Source organism: Heloderma suspectum, chromosome 4, assembly GCF_057233095.1.
Source record: "Heloderma suspectum isolate Gila_16-S chromosome 4, 16-S_ref, whole genome shotgun sequence".
NCBI lineage: Eukaryota > Metazoa > Chordata > Lepidosauria > Squamata > Helodermatidae > Heloderma > Heloderma suspectum.
In genome coordinates, this window is record NC_139461.1 from 174177261 (window position 1) to 174196341 (window position 19081).

At 41.9% G+C, this 19081-nt stretch overlaps 1 protein-coding gene across 4 annotated transcripts in view; it reads left to right on the forward strand.

Annotated features, from left to right (window-relative positions):
• Positions 1 to 1551: 1551 nt before the first annotated feature.
• SMG7 (SMG7 nonsense mediated mRNA decay factor) overlaps positions 1552 to 19081 on the forward strand; it is a 76755-nt gene continuing 59225 nt past the window's right edge. For 2 of the 4 annotated variants that reach the window (XM_084851334.1, XM_084851330.1), the window contains exon 1: positions 1569 to 1980. In XM_084851334.1, coding sequence (XP_084707460.1) covers positions 1952 to 1980 — 29 coding nt within the window. In that variant the 5' untranslated portion in view covers positions 1569 to 1951. Of the gene's footprint in view, positions 1981 to 13605; positions 13741 to 19081 lie in introns of all 4 variants that reach the window. The other 2 variants (XM_084851331.1, XM_084851332.1) reach the window with 2 other exon arrangements.

Genomic DNA, 19081 nt, shown 5'->3' on the forward strand with positions numbered 1-19081 from the left:
TATAATAATAGAATATTATAGCTTTTTAAAATAGCTTTTATATAGAATATACAAATTACTTCACATACACTATCATATAGTAACTGCTACAACAACTCTGTAAAGTAGGTCACTATCATTATCCCAAAATTACAGATGGGGGCTGACAGAGACAGAGAGTTTGCCTGAGGCCACTTAATGAGTTCATGACAGAGACAAGATTTGAAGGAGGGAACTTCTTGATTCGTATCTTAGTCTTGTAGCCACTCTACTTCACCAGCTCTACTACACTAGGCAGACCTGGGTGTCAGCATATACAATAAAAACAAGTAGGAACAAAATGGAATCATGCAGGAGTCCACAGGGGATGTCCTAATAGAGCAGTCAAGGTCTGTTTTAAAAAATACTGGTTCCCTGAGCAAGGCCAGACACAGAGCCAAGTCAGAGCCTAAAATAATCTGGCGGGTCACAGGGGTTATTATAGAACAACAGTACTTTTGTTGACTGGCAGCTCTAGATCTCAAAGTGAAGATGTGAAATGACAAAAGGTGCTTCCAGATGCGGCTTTGATGGTGCAACTTCCTGGCTTCATTCACAGACTTTTATAGGGGTGAAGCCGATGTCATCTTCCACTTGTAACCCTGCTGTGTTTTTCCACCACTTCTTCCGTCTTGTTTTCTTTCAATAAAAAAAAAAATAAGTTCAGTAAGGAAAGGTGGAATAGCTGCACAAGGTCTTTTGATCGGTAGTGCTAGGAGAGATCCATTTGGAAGTACTCTGGAAGCACATCCCTCTGGAAGCAGAGCTTACCCAACCTTGCACTAAGTCAGCCTTTCCCAACCTGGTACCCTTGAGATGTTGGATTACAAAGAAGCTGCCGTATACTGCGTCAGACCTTTGGTTGTTCTAGCCTAGTATTACCAACACTGACTGGCTCTCCGGGGTTTCAGGCAGGATTCTTCCCCAGCCCTACCTGGAGATGCTGGGGTTGAACCTGGGGCTTCTGCGTGAAACCATGTGCTCAGCCACCGAGTTGGGGTCTTTCCCTTTTTATTATTATGGGCGATTATAGGATTTGTAGTGAAATACATCGGGAGAGCACCAGGTTGGGAAAGCCTGCACTAAGTTGTAAGAGCGCAATGCTCTGCGCACTGCTATTGAGTAAGTCGCATAGAAATACTGGGACTTGCTTCCCAGTAAATATAATTTGGATCACGTTGTGCCGACACTGGTGTATACTGGGTGCGAAATGAAGGTCTACAGCAGGTAGCATGGAGAGGTTAGACGGGAAGGCGGAGGGGTGAAAGCAAGAGCGTGAGAGAGATGGCTACGCGGGGGGTGAGTGGATGGGACAGACACGGAGCGCAGGCCTGAGCCGCGCTGTGGTTGCCATGGTGATACATCACCTCGCTATTCATTCCCTCCTCCACCCCCACGCACTCCCCGTTGCTATGACATCAGCTCAGCCAATGGAAAGCTGGCCTGGAAGGCCAGCCCGGAGGGCGCGAGCGCGCGACGGAAGGGTTTTGCTGTGCACTAAGGCGGAAGTGTGTCCCGTTGAGCTTGGGCCGCGCCCGGAAGTGAGGGTTGAGTGGTAGTGGTGGGGGCGGCGGCAGCGGCATCGACGGTGAAGCTCGCCCAGCTCCTGGCCAGCGCCTGCCGGTTTGACCCGCGCGAGTGAGCGGAAGCGACGGCGTTGTCGGAGGCGGAGGCTCTAGCGGGTCTCGCGAGAATTTCCTTTCTCGGTCAGGAGGCGGAGAGCGGAGCGGTTTCTCCTCCCCTCGCGGCTGCCTCTCCCCTCCTCCCGCCTCCTCCCCTCCAGGAAGAGTCTGGGCCCGACACGGGAAGATGGCGGCGGCCGGAGGCGGCAGCGGCTGCTGCGGCGGCGGCTCTTGGGCAGCGGAAGGGCCCGAGCTGTGAGACCCCAGCGCAGGGCCGGCGTGGACGGGCGGGCAGCGAGCTGCGGCGGAGGATGAGCTTGCTTTGCGCTCAGTATCTCCGGTGAGGAGGGCGAGGGGTAATATTGGGCATGATGATGGGGGCAGATAGGGAGGTTGTCGGGGGTGGTGGTGGTGTATGAGTACCTCTTGGGAAAGGTGGGTGGGCTGGGCGTGCCCCCCTTCTGTATCGTTCTTCAAGATCACCCCCACCGTGAACGGAAAGGCCTGGGAGAGGCTAGCGTGCATGTGAGGGATGCTGTGCTATAGGAGTCCTCTGAAGGGAGGTTACTAGGTGATGAAGGGGGTGGCTGTGGAGAGAGGAGGAATGGAAGAGCATGTTCTCTGAGGAGGGACTTTTCACAACGTGTAATTCCAGCTTTGGTTGTGTCTGCTGTCATATGCCCATGCAGCAAAAATGTATGTAGGTTTAAAAAAGCTATCTATTTATATTTATTTCATGTGATATGTTAGCAGTTATAGCACTCAAGAATGTAACAGCATCAGTCTGGATTATTTCCATAGCATTGGGTGTTTGGGGTAATACAACTGTACCTAAAAATAAAACTAAATAGGACAAGGTGAGAAGTGGAATATGGATTCCTCTCCACCCCTTCCCAATCCCGTGCACCTACACTCACCTGAAACATACTAAAATATGCTACAAGAGCCCTGTGGTTGGGCAGTGGGTGGAATAGTAGAAATAAATCAAATGGTGTGTGTGTGTGTAGGTGTAGGAGCTGCTAAGGAAAAAGAGGTAAGATTAGATGGTTATCTTATGGTGGAGGGATTCTTCCAGTGCTCTTGCTAAGAAAAGAGATATAGTGAGAAATAATGTGCAGAAGGGCGCTGACGTTTCATGGCTGATGGAAGAGATGATGGTTGGATGAGCAAATGAGAAGACTGCATGGTACAGAGGAATAGGCTTTTAAAGAAGTGAAATGAGGGACTCTTGATCACTGAAAGATGCTGTGTAGTGGCAAATGAGTGGCTGAGCATAACAACTTTGCTGTCATAGATGTATTTTAATTCACTTGTCTTTCTCCCTGAGTTCTGTAATACTGAATAGATGTGCCACAGTCATGTTATGCACTTCTGCTCCACGTTGTTAAATGGCTCCAGCATTTGACCTCAGGTGTAAAGTGAAACCTGTAACTGCAGCGGGCTACATATTCAGGACTCCTCTGTTTAAGATGCTGTAGAATTGGATTCCAAATTACATCAGGTCTTTTGGTAGCCTGCATGTTCTTTTCATCTAAGTAGTACTAAACATTTTTTAAATCAAGTAGTCTTTGGGTAGCAGGAGAGGAGATAATCTAGGATATATTTGTTGTAAGATGTGATACTGCGAATATATCTTGAAGTCACAGAACAAGGCAGCCATGAGTAAAGAGAATAATGCTTCCCATCTTCAGTCAGACATGCCTCAGCTATGACTGTACATTCTTTTCCCATCTTAATCAATGTTAGATTAGTCTAGATTAAGTTTCTAGATTTTTGTTGCTGAAGAGTTTGTATGCTTTTCACTTGCTGTAATTTATACAAGCCATACAGTATCCCTGTGATAGTTCATTAGACTGACATATCCCCAAGTGTCCCAAGTGATTACCTTACCTATAGATAATATAGGCAGACAGTTCATTCATATACCTGCTTATTAAGCTGAGATATGATCGTCTGAACTAGGCCAGTATCTTTGAAATTCCAGTGTGCAGAAGGGATTTCTAATTCTTATTTCCTATCTGTTTTAAAAGAAACGGTTATCTGCCTACTTCTAAAAAAAGCATTTCTGAATAAGGAGGACCTAGGCAGTTCTAGGCCTGTGTCCAACCTCCCTTGTTAGGGAAGTTGTTGGAACGGGTGGTAGAAGAGCAACTTACATCTTCTGTCAGTCCTTTTCCGGTCAGGCTTCAGACCTGGTTTTGGGACAGAGAGGGCATTGAATGATCTGTGCCTACAGACTGACATTGGAAAAGCTGTCCCCACTGATCTTGTTGATGGTCTCTACAGCTTTTGATACTATTTACCACATCATTCTCTGACACCTTTCAGAATATCAGGTCAGGGTGTCAAGGCTTGCTCTTTGATGTCTTCATTCCTTTTCATCTGAATGGACTCAGAGTGACCATTGGAAAGGTGAGTTTAGCCCCATGGGAGTTGGCATGTGATGTTTCACAGAGCTCTCACCAGTGCTCATTAATATCTGTATAAAGCCTCTAGACCTTTGGAGCTGAGTGTCATCAATACACTGATGATGCCCAGTTCTAAATTTCAATATCCAGAAGCCTCAATACTTGTCCTGAATCAGTTTCTGAAAGCTGTATTTGGAAAGATGAAGTTAATCAGACAAACTGAATCTAGATCAATCAGAGGTGATTCTGGTGGGAAATCCTTGTGTTCTGGAGGGGTTAATATGCTGGCAGTCGATGGGGTACTTATCCCACTAAGTCAGGTTTGCAACCTTGGCTGTCATCCTCGATCCTGCCTAGTTTTTTGATAAGCAGATTGCTGTGGTTTCTAGTGCAGCTTTCTGTCAATTCCATCTGAGACAGAAGCTGCATTCTCTTTTGAAGAGCAGAGACCTTGCCCTGTGGATCCCCACTCTCCTAATTTCTATGCTTGACTATTGTAATGTGCTTTGTATTGGACTGCCCTTGAAGATGGTTCAGAAGCATCAGCTTGTGCACAATACTGCAGCATGTCTCCTGTTAAATGGCAGGAGATGGGAGTATGTGCATCCTTTGCTTTGACTGGGCTGGCTGCTGGTGTGCTTCTGGGCCCATTTCAAGATGCTCTTTTTATTTATTTTAACCTATAAAGCTCTGCATAACCTAGGACCCACATACATTTGATCTGAGCACTCTCTCCCCCTGTATCATCCCTCCTGTCATCTTCATCAAATCAGGCCATGCTTCAGTTGCATTTTTATGTGTGTACAATGAGCATCTGCTGTTAGTAAGCAGGACCTCTGCAGCCATGGCCCCAAGGCTGGGGAATAAATTATCTCTGGAACACAGGAATGGTACCCCTTCGGTTTCACTCCAGAAGGGCTGTGAAACCCTCTTTTTTCATTGGGCCTAATTGGCATCTCTCTGACTTTTCTGATTGGCTAATAAATTGTAAGTAGGCTTTTAAATTCTGGTTTTATTGGTTTTATGACTGTGGTTTTATTTTTCCTCCATAAGTCACTTGCTGAAACTTCTGACAAGTGGCAAATAAATATTGAACTGTAGGGCAGCCCCTGAGAGTGCCTCTCTGAGTGCCTTTATAATCCTGGTACATAGATGATAACCTCAGGGTGGTGCTTCTTGTTCGTCTTGGAAGTCATGGAGCATGCATGGAATGGAAGCAGTATCTTGGGTATATTGGACTCAGACTGCAAGATTCTGGGACATATCTCATGCCTTTGAATTGAACCTAGAAGGCAATATAGAAGAAGCAGAGATGCTGGATCGGTAGTGTAATGTGCTCCTATTTCCTTGCCCTATTAGAAAGTGGGCTGTAGAGTTCTGCATCTAGAGGAGCTTCTGAACAGTCATCAATGATAACTCAACATAGAGTGTGTTACTGTCAATAAGCTCCCCATAGAGTCTGGTGAAAATACTTTTATTTAACTCTAGAAATCCATATCTTGTGTGATAGTCGTTCCATCTGCTTATTTCTTTTTGTTTTTCCTGGATTACATTACATATTTGGATTACATCTGTGGCAAAAATTCTGTTAGGATTGTACTTCATAAGCACATTATTACAATTTTAAAACATCCTCGGTTTGTTCATAAATTGTTTTGTGGCACCTAAAAGACCTACAAATTTATGATGGCGTTAGCTTTCATGGGCCAGAGTCCAGTTCATCAGATGTATGAGTGTTATTGAGAATTTCAGGTATATATACAGCGTACATGTTTGGAGGGGGGATTGTAAACATTGAGGTAAGAGGAAATGAAATGTATACTCGATGGCCCCTTCCAGCTCTATGATCTAAGTACTCTCTGGGCCAGTTCACGCATATTTAACTCATGATGAGCCATGGCGTATACAGCCGCCATTTTGAATATGCAGTCCCGGATCCTGATAAAACAAACATCCTGGCACTAGGTAAGCCAATTAACATGTATTGTGATTTAAAAAAAAAATAAAAATTATCAAGCCTCCGGAGATAGAATTGAATCTCTTGATGAATTGTAACTCAGCAGTCTCTCACTCTAATCTCCCTTTGAAGTTGCTTTGCTCTACGGTGGCCACTTTAAGGTTAGTGACAGTGTCCTGGAAGGCTGAAGTGCACTCACACTAGTTTTTGCCATTTCTGATGTTAGATTTGTGTCCATTTAATCTTTTCTGTCGAGACTTCCTTGTTTGCCCTATGTAGAATGCAGAAAGGCACTGCTGACCGAAGACGAGCAAGTGAATGGACCCCTGATGTTGCTGATGACATTACTGGGTACTTGTAATAGTATTGCCAGAGTAGATTTGGGGTCAGAGTTGGCATCTGGGTTTGTTTCAGAATTTTGTCCCTATGTTTCTATCCTTGTTATATGACCTGTTGTTGATAGTGAGTAGCTGTTTTAGGCTGGGCAGCAATGCATTTCTGCACTCTACATAGGGCAAACAGGTCACAAGGCTCTCTGTAGTTTGTGGTGCAACAGACTTAAAGTGTTACCCCTCTGGAAATAGTTTTGTTTATGTATTCTTTCCCCCAAATAATGAGTTAATATCTTTTTCTTGGGAGAAAAGATGAAATTAGTAAGCAGAATGGGGATGGACAGACATACTAGCCCTTCTCTAAATCACATCCTGTTACTGAATGAAAACTCGGCTGGAACAGAATGAACCACTGCTGGATATCTCCATAATAAGAGTTCTTTAACTAGTAATTGCACTTGGGGAAATATGGCTTCTATGGCTATAGGTGCATTTCCACTAGTAGTTGGCCACTATTGGTCATAGTAAGGGCAATGTTGTAGGGCAGACATACTTAGAAATGCTGTGGTGAAAAGGTGAAGTAGTGAATTAATGCAGATGTTTGGGTTAATTGTAAGCAGCAAAGCAAAAGTAATAAGAGGGGAAGGGAATTTCTTGTTGTTCAGTCGTTCAGTCGTGTTCGACTCTTCGTGACCCCATGGACCATAGCACGCCAGGCTTTCCTGTCCTGCACTCTCTCCCGGAGTGTGCTCAAGTCCATATTCATTGCATCGGTGATGCTGTCTAGCCATCTCATCCTCTGCCGTCCCCTTCTCCTTTTGCCTTCCATCTTTCCCAGCATCAGGGTCTTTTCCAGGGAGTTTTCTCTTCGCATTAGGTGGTCAAAATATTGGAGCTTCAACTTCAGTATCTGTCCTTCCAATGAGCACTCAGGGTTGATTTCCTTTAGGATGGACTGATTTGACCTCCTTGCAGTTCAGGGGACTCGTAAGAGTCTTCTCCAGCACCACAGTTCAAAAGCATCGATTCTTCGGCGCTCAGCCTTCCTTATAGTCCAGCTCTCACGGCCATACATTGCTACTGGGAAAACCATAGCTTTGATTATACGAACCTTTGTCGGCAAGGTGATGTCTCTGCTTCTTACTATGCTGTCTAGGTTTGCCATAGCTTTCCTCCCAAGGAGCAAGCGTCTTTTAATTTCATGGCTACAGTCACCGTCTGCGGTGATCTTGGAGCTTCCATTTCTTCCCCTTCTATATGCCAAGAAGTGATGGGGCCAGATGCCATGATCTTAGTTCTTTTAATGTTGAGTGTCAAACCAGCTTTTGCACTCTCCACTTTCACCCTCAACAAGAGGCTCTTTAGATCCTCTTCGCTTTCTGCCATTAGGGTGGTATCATCTGCATATCTGAGTTTGTTGATAATTCTCCCGGCAATCTTAATTCCAACCTGTGATTCATCCAACCCGACATTTCTCATGATGTACTCTGCATATAAATTAAATAAGCAGGGCGACAATATACAGCCTTGTCGTACTCCTTTCTCAGTTTTGAACCAATCGGTTGTTCGGAGACTTCACTCTCGAGGATGTCCAGCTCAAGTTCAGTGACCGCACTATCATGGCTATCAGGGACATTCAGATCTTTCCTGTATAGTTCTTCTGTGTATTCTTTCCACCTCTTCTTAATCTCATCTGCCTCTGTTAGGTCCCTGACTTCTTTGTCCTTTATCATGCCCGTCTTTGCACAAAACGTTCCCTTGAGATCTCCGATTTTCTTGAAAAGATCTCTAGTCTTTCCCATTCTATTATTTTCTTTGATTTCTTTGCATTGTTGGTTTAAGAAGGCCTTCTTGTCTCTCCTTGCTCTTCTCTGGAAATCTGCATTCAGTTGTATATATCTTCCCCTTTCTCTCTTGCTTTTCGCTTCCCTTCTTTCTTCAGCGACTTGTAAAGCCTCCTCAGACAGCCACTTTGCTTTCTTGCATTTCTTTTTCTTGGGGATGGATTTCGTTGCTGCCTCCTGAACAGTGTTACGGACCTCCGTCCATAGTTCCTCAGGCACTCTTGTCTATCAGGTCTAATACCTGAAATCTATTCCTCAACTCCACTGTATATTCATAAGGGATATGATTTAGGTCATACCTGAATGGTTTAGTGGTTTTCCCTACGTTCTTCAATTTAAGCTGAAATTTTGCAAGAAGGAGCTCATGATCTGAGCCACAGTCAGCTCCAGGTCTTGTTTTTACTGACTGTATGGAGCTTCTCCATCTTTGGCTGCAAAGTACATAATCCATCTGATTTCGATATTGACCATCTGGTGATGTCCATGTGTAGAGTCGCCTCTTGTGCTATTGGAAAAGAGTGTTTGCTATGATCAGCGTGTTTCTTGGCAAAACTCTATGAGCCTTTGTCCTGCTTCATTTTGTACACCAAGGCCATGCTTGCCTGTTATCCCCGTGATTTCTTGACTTCCTACTTTAGCATTCCAATCCCCTATGATGAAGAGGACATCTTTTTTTGGTGTTAGTTCTAGAAGGCGTTGTAGGTCTTCATAGAACTGATCAACCTCAGCTTCTTCGGCCTCAGTGGTTGGGGCATAGACTTGAATTACTGTGATGTTGAATGGTTTGCCTTGGATTCGTACTGAGATCATTCTGTCGTTTTTGAGATTGTACCCCAGTACTGCTTTTCCCACCCTTTTGTTGACTATGAGTGCTACTCCATTTCTTCTAAAGGATTCTTGCCCAGTAAAACATTGTCAAAAATCATGTATGTGTCTGAGTAGTATATATGACACAGTATCTTAAAGGCTGCAATCCTAAACACACTTACTAGAGAATAATCTCCACTGAAGACATTGGGACTTACTTCTGAGTAAACATGCCGATTTTTGTACTATAAAACAGTCCCAACACTCTTTCGGTCCCTATAGGAGTTCACAATACAAAAACTAAATCAATTACCTGCAGAACTCAGGATACGTTTGTGATGTTTCCAAGATGTGAAAAAATCCTAATCTGGCTAAAGTGAATTATGCATCATAAGGATTCAGTAGGGGATGAAAAAATGGTTTTTAAAACATCATTTGCATCTATGGGTTATCTTGGACAGTCACCAACTCTTGGGCTAACCTACTTCACAGGGTTGTTGTGAGGATAAATTGCAGGGAGGACTATATTTGTCACCCTGAGCTCCTAGAAGGAAAGGTGGGATATAAATAAAATCTCATATTTAACTTTAAGGATACTTTAATACTGAGCAGTATTGTAATACTGAATTTACCTCTGGGTTCAGTATTGATGGGGTTGCCTTTGAGCCTGTTTCAGGGTGAAATGCAGTATTAATTCAGAACTTCAAGTATTCATTTGAGGTCTAGTGAATGAAATTGAAACCTTAATTAGAGTTGATACACGAGATATTTTTCAAAGACTTCATTAATAGCCTTTCAGGAGTTTCAGACTGCAAGAACTCCCAGTTCATATGAAATTGGTATACCTTGTGAATTAAAGCCATTTTGGTCTTCTCATGTTCTCTGTTTTCACCTCAAAGTGGCTCAAAGTTTGCACGTGTAGATTTGCCAGTATTTGAGTACTAATTATTTGTCATGCTAAGCCAGGGGGAGGCAAGAGCTGGAGATGGAGAATATTTCCATCTGTGTGCAGGTTTTACAACTTTTCTTCTGCTTCTAATAGCACTTCCATATTTTATCTTTTCAAGTATTTTTTTTGTGGAGGAGTGGGAAGAAGTAAGTAGTTTGTACAGATAGAGGGGGAGTGGGGAGAAATGCTCTTGTATGGCTTAACTCTGCCCTATTACCTTTCTGATGCTATGGCTAGTTGTCTTGGCCACAATAGCAGTTTGATTCAGCAGCTGTATTTCCCAGCCCAAGTTGGGTTTGTTCCTGCTGAGATGTTTGAACTGTACGACAGATCAGGTGTAGTACCATGACCAACTTAAGATTTTAAACTGAGAAAGAAATCCTATTTGGGGGTAAATTTAAAAATTTAAAATATTTACTGTTATGATGTGCTTAGTAGTTCAGATGGAGAATAGGCCAGGGCAATTATACATCAGCATTGTCCTGAGCAAACTGAGAGCGCACCTGGAGCACTTCAGACAGTGTCTAGCAAACTGTTTTGAGGAAGGTTGATCGCTATTACTGAAATTCAGTAAGAACAATCTCTGATAAGTTTCCGAGAAACCTTTAAAGTTCCCTGAACCACAGTTTGAAAACCTTCATTTTATGCTGCTATTTTCTTGCAGCCTTCCCTGAGAACTGCAACTACCCAGAACTTCTCTCCTCTTCCCTGTTTCTGGCTTTTCATCCTCTGTTCTTGGCATTCATACTTATTGGTTCTACCAACTCTAATGTCTGAGGAAGCTGGACGATAAAGCACTGGTAGTGTCTGCCCAATTGTGTCTGTTTTGACCCACCTAACTTGCCTTGTCTCTGGATCCAAGTGTTCAAGCATGTTAAATCTGTCTTCTCAAATATTTCCCATACATGGCAACAGTTTGGATTCTTGGACTTTGTTAGCACCTTGTAATTAGTCCATTTTACCATTTTCTGCTACAGCCTGCATACAGTCTTCCTTTGGTGACAACTGTTGGGGCAGGTTAATTATCAGAGTTTATAAAGAAAACCCTTTGAGAACCTGAGGAGATCTATACTTGGTCCTGACCCAGCAAATTACTCTGAGCTTTCTATGCCAGGCATGCTTTAAGGAGCTGTTTCTGTAGGATTAGAAACATGGGGGTGTCTTGTAGCTTCCATAGATTGACAGAGATGGATTTTTGCCAATTCTTCCTGGTGAGTTTCAGACCTGTAGTCAAAGGGTGCTGAAGCTCTAGAAAATGTACGCTTGGGAATGAAGGCAGCGCAGCATGTTAACTGTCCCCCAGCATTCAGTATAGGTAGTCCTAATTAATGGGGGACTGCTGCAAAGAGTGAAATATCTTATGGCTGACTCCTGCTGCTGTCCCAGTGGTTTTCAAAGGTAGTTGTGCAGTATTTTCCCTAATAAGATTCTGCAACCTCCATAATGCTAATTCCAAAAATCTCGAATGTGTGAAAAAATATACTGGTCTTTTTAAAAGGGTGTGATTGCAGATTAGACAGATTAGACAAACATTTTAGTTTTGCCTTTTGCATCTTACAACATCTTATCAGCTAGTCATGTTTAAATATTTCCTTTATTATTGGGTCCCAGTTTGGCTTAGTATAGGCTGGAAGCATAAATCTATTAGGCAAAGGCAGAAAGTACTGCATTGATGAGTTCGCTGTGCTACCAGAAAATCGTATACTTTCTCAGACCTAATGTTAAAATGTTGCTAACAGTGATAGTGCACAACTTTTCTTCTAACATGGAGATCATCGCGTGTTTTACTTCTCATGTTCATCCTTCTTAAAGCTAATTATGACCTTGATGTTTAGGGCTTCAGAAAGAGGTTCACTGCAGGTTTGTGCTTCACCTGTTTCACCAATTTCTGTCAAGCCCATGATGATTACAAGAGCTCTCTTGCACTCTTACTGGTTCTTTTATCTTCATGGATGCCTGCGTTCTTCGGAGTTCATAGTGTCTGAGTTCGTACAGCATATATTCAGCTTCACTAGCTAACATGGGGAATTTTAAAGTGTGTGTGTTTGCATGAGTATTTGTATTGAACATCTAAATACATGTCACTTGAGAGGTTGTCTGGATGTATATTCGCTAGTTTTTCAATGCCCAACTTGTAAATTGTGGTGTTAGCAGTGCACTCAGATATTGGCCTATGGCTATTTGCTTGTGTTCATCTTAGTTATTTTGTGACCATGCAGGCAGTCTACATGATTAGTGATAAACATGGGTCTGCAAACCCTCACTGCATCTTTATTGCAGAAAACTGGAGGGTATGTGGTGATTTGCAGGGGAGATGGGGCAGGCACAGTTGGTCACTGAAGCCTCTATTTCCCGGTACCTCCCTCTCTTGATGTGACAATCATGCCTGGGAATCCTGCCTTGCGGAAAAGTGTCTGGTGTCTGGGCACATTCCCCCTGCACTAATGCTTTGCAATAGACAAATGGCAGCTTTGGTTCTTAGACCTATGTTTACTGCTGAAAGTGTAGGTCATCCTCCAGTTGCCTCAAAAGAACACTTTTCATGATAAACATTTGCTTTGAGTGCTCTTGCGCCCAAATAAATTTGATGCTGCTCTTGTCCATTTGTTGACATTTGCAATCTGTGTGTTATATTTAATTTTCTTTACTGCAGTCTATGGACCTTCTCACCATATAAGACCAAGGGGGAAAATAGGAAAAAGTTATATACAGACACCAATATTTTTGTGTGTGTGCTATTATAAATGCAAAGACTTTATCTTATTTCTGACTTTGCTTATACTGCAACTCAAAACTAAAGCTTTACACCTGAGGTCAGGTGATGAATATGTGCACTTGCTGATGGCTATTTGGGTTTAAATCTGAACTGTGATAGCATTGTACATACTCTCAGATAGGCGACTACAGCATTGATGAGATGTAGCTGGCTAATTTACTTTTCAGATCATATTGAGACAGATATGACAGAGGCAATTAATTAACTTTAATTCACAATTGTGTATGGGCAATGCCTGGTGAAATCTATAAAGATGGGGACAGTTTTCTAAAGTAGGATTTCCAGTATTTAGCAAGTGGGGATTCAGTGCCTTGCAGAGTTCATTGTCTTTTCTTATGACTAGCAGAAGCAAAATACATTACACATACTAAAGAAATACAGTGAAAACTTGCTAAATTTGCATAATTGATAAGGTGCGTGATAACTGCAGAATATGCACAGTCTTGACTAGAATGCTGATGACCACAAGGCCAATCTTGGGATGAGAGCAGGTAACGGAGTAAGTTATTTTGCCATGGGAGCAATTTCAATATTTTATGGGTACATGCTTGTGTGGAGAAATGTAATGTGTGGACCAGCAAATCATGGATTCAGTGGAACTGACTTGCTTCACAACATTGCATAATATCTAAATATATTTCTGCAGTCTTCAAGCATTTGAACCAAAGTTATTGCCTCTTAACTAACTTTGGAGTTGTCTAAATAGATGTGGCTTTTAAATAGCAGCTCTTCAAAAAAGATATATTTCTGTAATAAAACATAGGTCACTTTTTGGGAAATACCACTTTCTCATATTTCTTTCTTCACCATTCTTCATGTTTCTTCCAATATCACTTCCTTTCACTATTTTGTGAAAAGGTTTTCTCATTGTTGCTCTGGTTTTCTCTTGCAGGATACCCTTTCTTGCGCGTGAAATCCACTCATTGGCAGAAACTCAGCATGGGTATGAGAGAGTATAAGTATGTGCATTCTGTTCCTCTCTCACACACATTTCCAGTATTCGGAATTTGAGACATAAAGGCCATGGGTAAAAGTACTTACCTTTGTAAACCCAGTCATGTTTGAATTTTGTATTTATGTATGTATGTATTTATTTATTTATTTTAAATAATTTATATACTGCATTATCAACAAGGGCTCCCAGGGCAGTTTTACAAACATGAAAATGGCAATTAAAATATAATAACATAGAACAGTTATTCAAAAACAGCAAATTCAAGCAGCATTGTTTGTATTAGCCTGCCAGCAGTTAGTAGCCTGGGTAGGTGCACTGCTGTTATGCATCAGCCTGCTTGTGCCTAGCACTGTCACATGATAAATGCATTTAAATGTGATATGGCATGCATTAAACAAGCAAGTGCCTTAGCCGTTGTATACTTTAAAATAGCTGATATTAGTGGCGAGCATGCACAAGCGATACTGCCTTCATTGGGAGCCTGCTTTTATTTTATACTAGCAGGATGCCCAACATTATAGGGCATTTATGAAGAGTGGACCTGTATATTGCAAGGATCCCTGGGGGAGAGGGTAATGTGTCTTTGCCACAAATTCATTCCGACTTAAGAAATGGTCTTATATCAGATCAGATTATTGGTCCACCTAGCTCAGTATTGTCTCCTCTGACTGGCAGCATCTCTCCAGGGTCTCAGGCAGAGGTCTTTCCCATCACCTGCTATCTGGTCCTTTATTTTTAACTGGAGATACCAAGGATTGAACTTGGGTCCATCTACATGCAAAGCATCCCACACGCAGGACAGCTTTTTATGCCTATCACAAAGTTAATCCTTCTGACCCATTTGGCGTGCTAGTTCAGTTTCCTAGTGCATGACGAAGAAGGATAGATCCTTTTCAAAGCATGGATCATCTGGCCCTTTCCCACTGGCCATCTTCACACAGAGCTTTTATCCCATTATTGAGATTGGTTACTCTCAGGTGTTTGCAGGTCCTTTAGATGATGTTGTCAACCTCCAGGGTGACTCCCACATTAAATTACCTTTATTACATTTTTGAAAAGATTGAAGATAATGAGCTATCAAATTACTGTGCTTGAGTTCTGCTTGAGTTCGCTCATGAAAAGAGGAAAAGCCGCAATAAGAGGAGCTAGACCACAACGCCATCTAGCGGCTGTATAATGAAACATATGGAAGATTCAGATAAGGGAGGGGGGAGGAAGCACATGTAAAGGGAGCCTGCTATGCTGCTGCATTTAAAACGGAAGCAGAAAGTCCTATTTTAAATGTGAGATTTTAGGCTGGTGTAGAGATGCTCACTGTCTCAACTTTGTCTCAAGCTGTTTTCCTTGATATTCTTTCTTGAGCAATAGGAGTGACTGCAGATAACTCTTATTAGTTTTATTCTGCTGGAAGGCACTGCAGTTACTTCCAAATAATGTTGATGTGGGTGGACTTGCTAAAGTAAAGAGCAGGATTTGGAGGGTGTATGTTGGGGGTGAAAGTACCAGCTGCCAGGAAGCAAGGCCTAGGGCAGGCAGGAGCATTGACAGCAGGTGTTTGAGCTTCAAGGTTAAGACTATTTTTAGGGGGAAGCGGACCAACATAGCATGGCATGGCAATGTGTTTGCGTTTTGAATATTATTTTTGCAAAAGCGATATGCAAAAGAAATATTACATTTGATGGAGCAAAACAGTATTGAGATCTCTTGGCAGAATAACTCCTAGTTGAAATCTTTATGTTCTTATAAATTGGTGAAATGAAAAATAGGTGCATATATTTTTTGTAGAAAATAAGATGCTCTCTTAAATGCAGGATAAATAGAAGCAGGGATTAGGATTTCTGCAATTCAGATGACAACAAACCCAGTGCAGATTTTATCTGATGTATTTTCAGAGACACTTAGGAAGTGCAAGTCTTTGAGCTTCCTTATTACGGAGTTATAGCATTTATATATTAGAAGCTGGGTTTCACATTTTAAGTTGATCGTGTTTTTTTAAGGTACTGCAGTTTATATGCATACTTCTGAAGAGAGATTGTGTTTATGGATCAGTTGAAAGTAACAAATAGTAGATAAGATGTTGTGGTTCCTATGATTCTTGAATTTAAGGACTTGTATTCTAAATTCAAATAGAAACTTTAAAGGATTATTAGATACCTGAGGTCTAATGGAAAGTGAACTTTAGCTAAATGATTACTCACCAAGTGGTAACGATGCATGTAACCACTTGGTAAGCTAATACTTGGTATTGTCCTGCCAAATGATCTGGAATCACTCTCCTGGATTTCTGATCAGGTGCAGAAGTACAGTAAGATTTTAGCACAGGACAGACTATCAGCGTTAGAACTGGCTTACATGCGTGCTGTGATAAGTTCCCATGCTATAAATGATTGTCTGTATTGACAGTCTGAATAGTCGGACTACTATTAAAATTATATTATGTTGGTAACTAGTGACTCTAGCTGTGTAACTGATATAATTTTGAAGTAGGATGTTAAACGAATGCTTTTTAGTTTGATTTTACTGTTCTGGCCTCAGATATATTTTTAAATTGAAACTTAAAAATTAATATTTAAATTGCAATTGACACTTTTTTTGAAAGACTGCCTGCATCTGAACAAAATTTTCACTGGGGAAAACTATTGTTAAAATCATTTATCACTCATGATTATGTAGACCATACTCACCATGCTATTGCAAAAGCAGCCTCACCCAGATCTCTCCAGGGGAAATGCTTGAGTAAATTTTGATAGGCTCTGGTATTCCACCCAAGCTTAGAAAACTTTAGCCAATGCAGATAGGAAAATCTAGACAGGGATGGGCATCTTGTGGCCCTCCAGATGTTTTGGCCTACAACTCCCATCAGCCCTAGCCAGAATAGCCTGTGCTGAGGGATTATGGGAATTGTAAGTCACAAGTTTCCCACCCCTGATCTAGAGAGTGACCTCTCATTGAAAGTAACCTGTTTTGGTTCTTAAGATGTACAATTTCAAGAAAGGGCGTATATGTAGGTGGGCGAAATTGTTGCTTATAACAAGCAAGTTTAGTTCTCTTCCTAAAGAAGTACACCAGCACCCATTATTACAACCTTTTGGGAGTAGAAAGGCTGCATGTTCTAGATAGCGGTCCCCAAATAACAGCTCAGTCGTATGTATGTTTGCTTTGAAGTTCCACTATGTCCAATGGAGCTTACTCCCAGGTAAGTGTGCATACAATTGCAGCCCTAGTGATGGTTTCTATATGCTGGTGCAGTATTTTATGGTACTTAATCACCTTGAATTATTTTGTAAAAGAGGCAGGGTATAAATATCAGAAATAAAATAATTTGCATGAATTCAAGAAGAAGTTGGGCTTCTAAGGTGGGCTTGTAAGATGGTCACATTAGATGTCCTGGGCCACAAATAGCTCCAAGATGTGGTGGACTGGCATAGCTGAGCAAATAACTTTGTGATCAAAGTGGCACTAAAGTTGAATTGACCTCCATGTTGACCACTTCATTCTCTAAACTTGCTTTATAGTAACTGTGGTCTTGTCCCAGGATGGCAAGATTGTATACACAGCAGTTCCTAAACTTGCTTCAATCATTGGTTTGTTCACCTGCTCAGTGGGTATATCCAGAAGCTGAAGTGAGCTAAGGGTCATCAGTTTCTGGGGAAAAGATGTCAGGGTTATTTGAGCGTGGTAGAGAGAAACGGTGATTCATGAATGCAGGACCTGAGACATTTTACTATCTGAGATGGAGCAGCAAATGACACCCTTCCCCATGTCAAGTGCGCAGGACCCAAGGTGAGGCAGGTTATTTTGGCAACTGAGAAAAAATCCCACAAGTACCTCCCCCTCTTCCCTGGCAATAAAAATAAAGTAATAATTTAAACAGCTAACAATTTGCTACCCTTTCATGACACCCCAAATCAGCTGCCTGAAGCGGCCGCCTCACTCTACCTAATGATAGGTCCTTTGAATGATGTAAGAGTCATCAAAAGATTTTGCACAAATACCCTGGAATTTTTGCATGGAGATTATTGTAGTGGGATAACTGTTTTCTACATAACACCACAACAATGAATATTATGTTCCTTTTCTGTGTGGACTGTACAACATATAACATTTTTACCTTAATGTCTTCAAGTTCATAGCTTTCTTGTGTTTAAAAATACTTCTGTTCCAAGTGGATTCCAAAGATAGCTTGGACATGAGGGACTTTTAATCATAGACTGGCTTGTGAACAACATTGAACCACTCATAAGACTGATATGCTTGTGCATATCTGTACAAATAAAGCTAATTTAAGCTGGTTCAGAGTTGTGTGAAGCCACACCTTGTGTTAGCAGTAAGAAAGTTCTTTTGTTTGAATTGGGTAGATGAGAGAGCAGCTGTCTCTCTAGTTGCACATAGAGTTAATTGTTTATGTTCTCACCTTGCAGTGAATTTCGGTTGTGCAGATGCCAGATTTGACTAAAGCTTAGAGATGGGGGTGATGAATGAAGCACTACGGTCATATAATGTTCTTGTTACTAAATTATCATCTCAGACATAGTACATCTTGAATGTGGCAGTTGTAGAAACTGTATGTTTAGGGTTCTTCCACTCTTTCAATAAGAAAAGGGCATTTCTAGATGTAACTTAATAAATAAGATTAAAATACACGCTGTCTGGGTAATAAATATGTAGATAGTTTGTTTCCCTCTGATTAATTTCTGTGTTGTTTTAAAAGGACAATCTATCTTCCTCTTAACAGATTATATTGGAGGGTGGTTGACACATGAGCCTGCAGACAGGTCACTTGAACTTCATTCTGCTTACTTGGATCCATGTCCCTCCTGGCTAGAAGTACCTTGTTGTGGGGGAATGATAGCCTGGGTTCAGAAGAGAATTAATGCCTCCTTGAGGGAGGGAAAACATCCATCTGTTTTCCCTCCCTCAAGTAGCAAAGTGGGTGGTGGCTTGGCCACTCCAGGCTTTCCTGGATGAAACAGATCTTGTAGATCCATCTGGCTTTCTGCCAAGTTCTGGGACTGATACTACTTTGGTTGCCCTCATTGATGACCTTCTCTGGGAAAGAGTGACCTCTCAGTAACGGCCGATGCTACTGACCATGGTATTTTCCTAGATTGCCTGCAGAAGTTGGAGGCACTGCTTTGCAGTGGTTCTGCTCTTATATCACAAATAGATTCTAGAGGTAGTGGTGCTAGGGGGCTATTTATATGACTCTTTGCCAGTTGTGCAGTGGAGCCCACAGGGTTCCATCTTGTCCCCTACTCTTTTTAACGTATTTGTGAAACCTCTGCAAGAGGTTCCCCAAAGATGGGGTAAAGTGTTACCAATATCATGCTAATAGTTCATCTGATCCAAGTATAGTTCCTTGAGCAGAAGTCCTCAAATTAGCTTCCTTTCCAAGCCTCTATCTGTCATCACT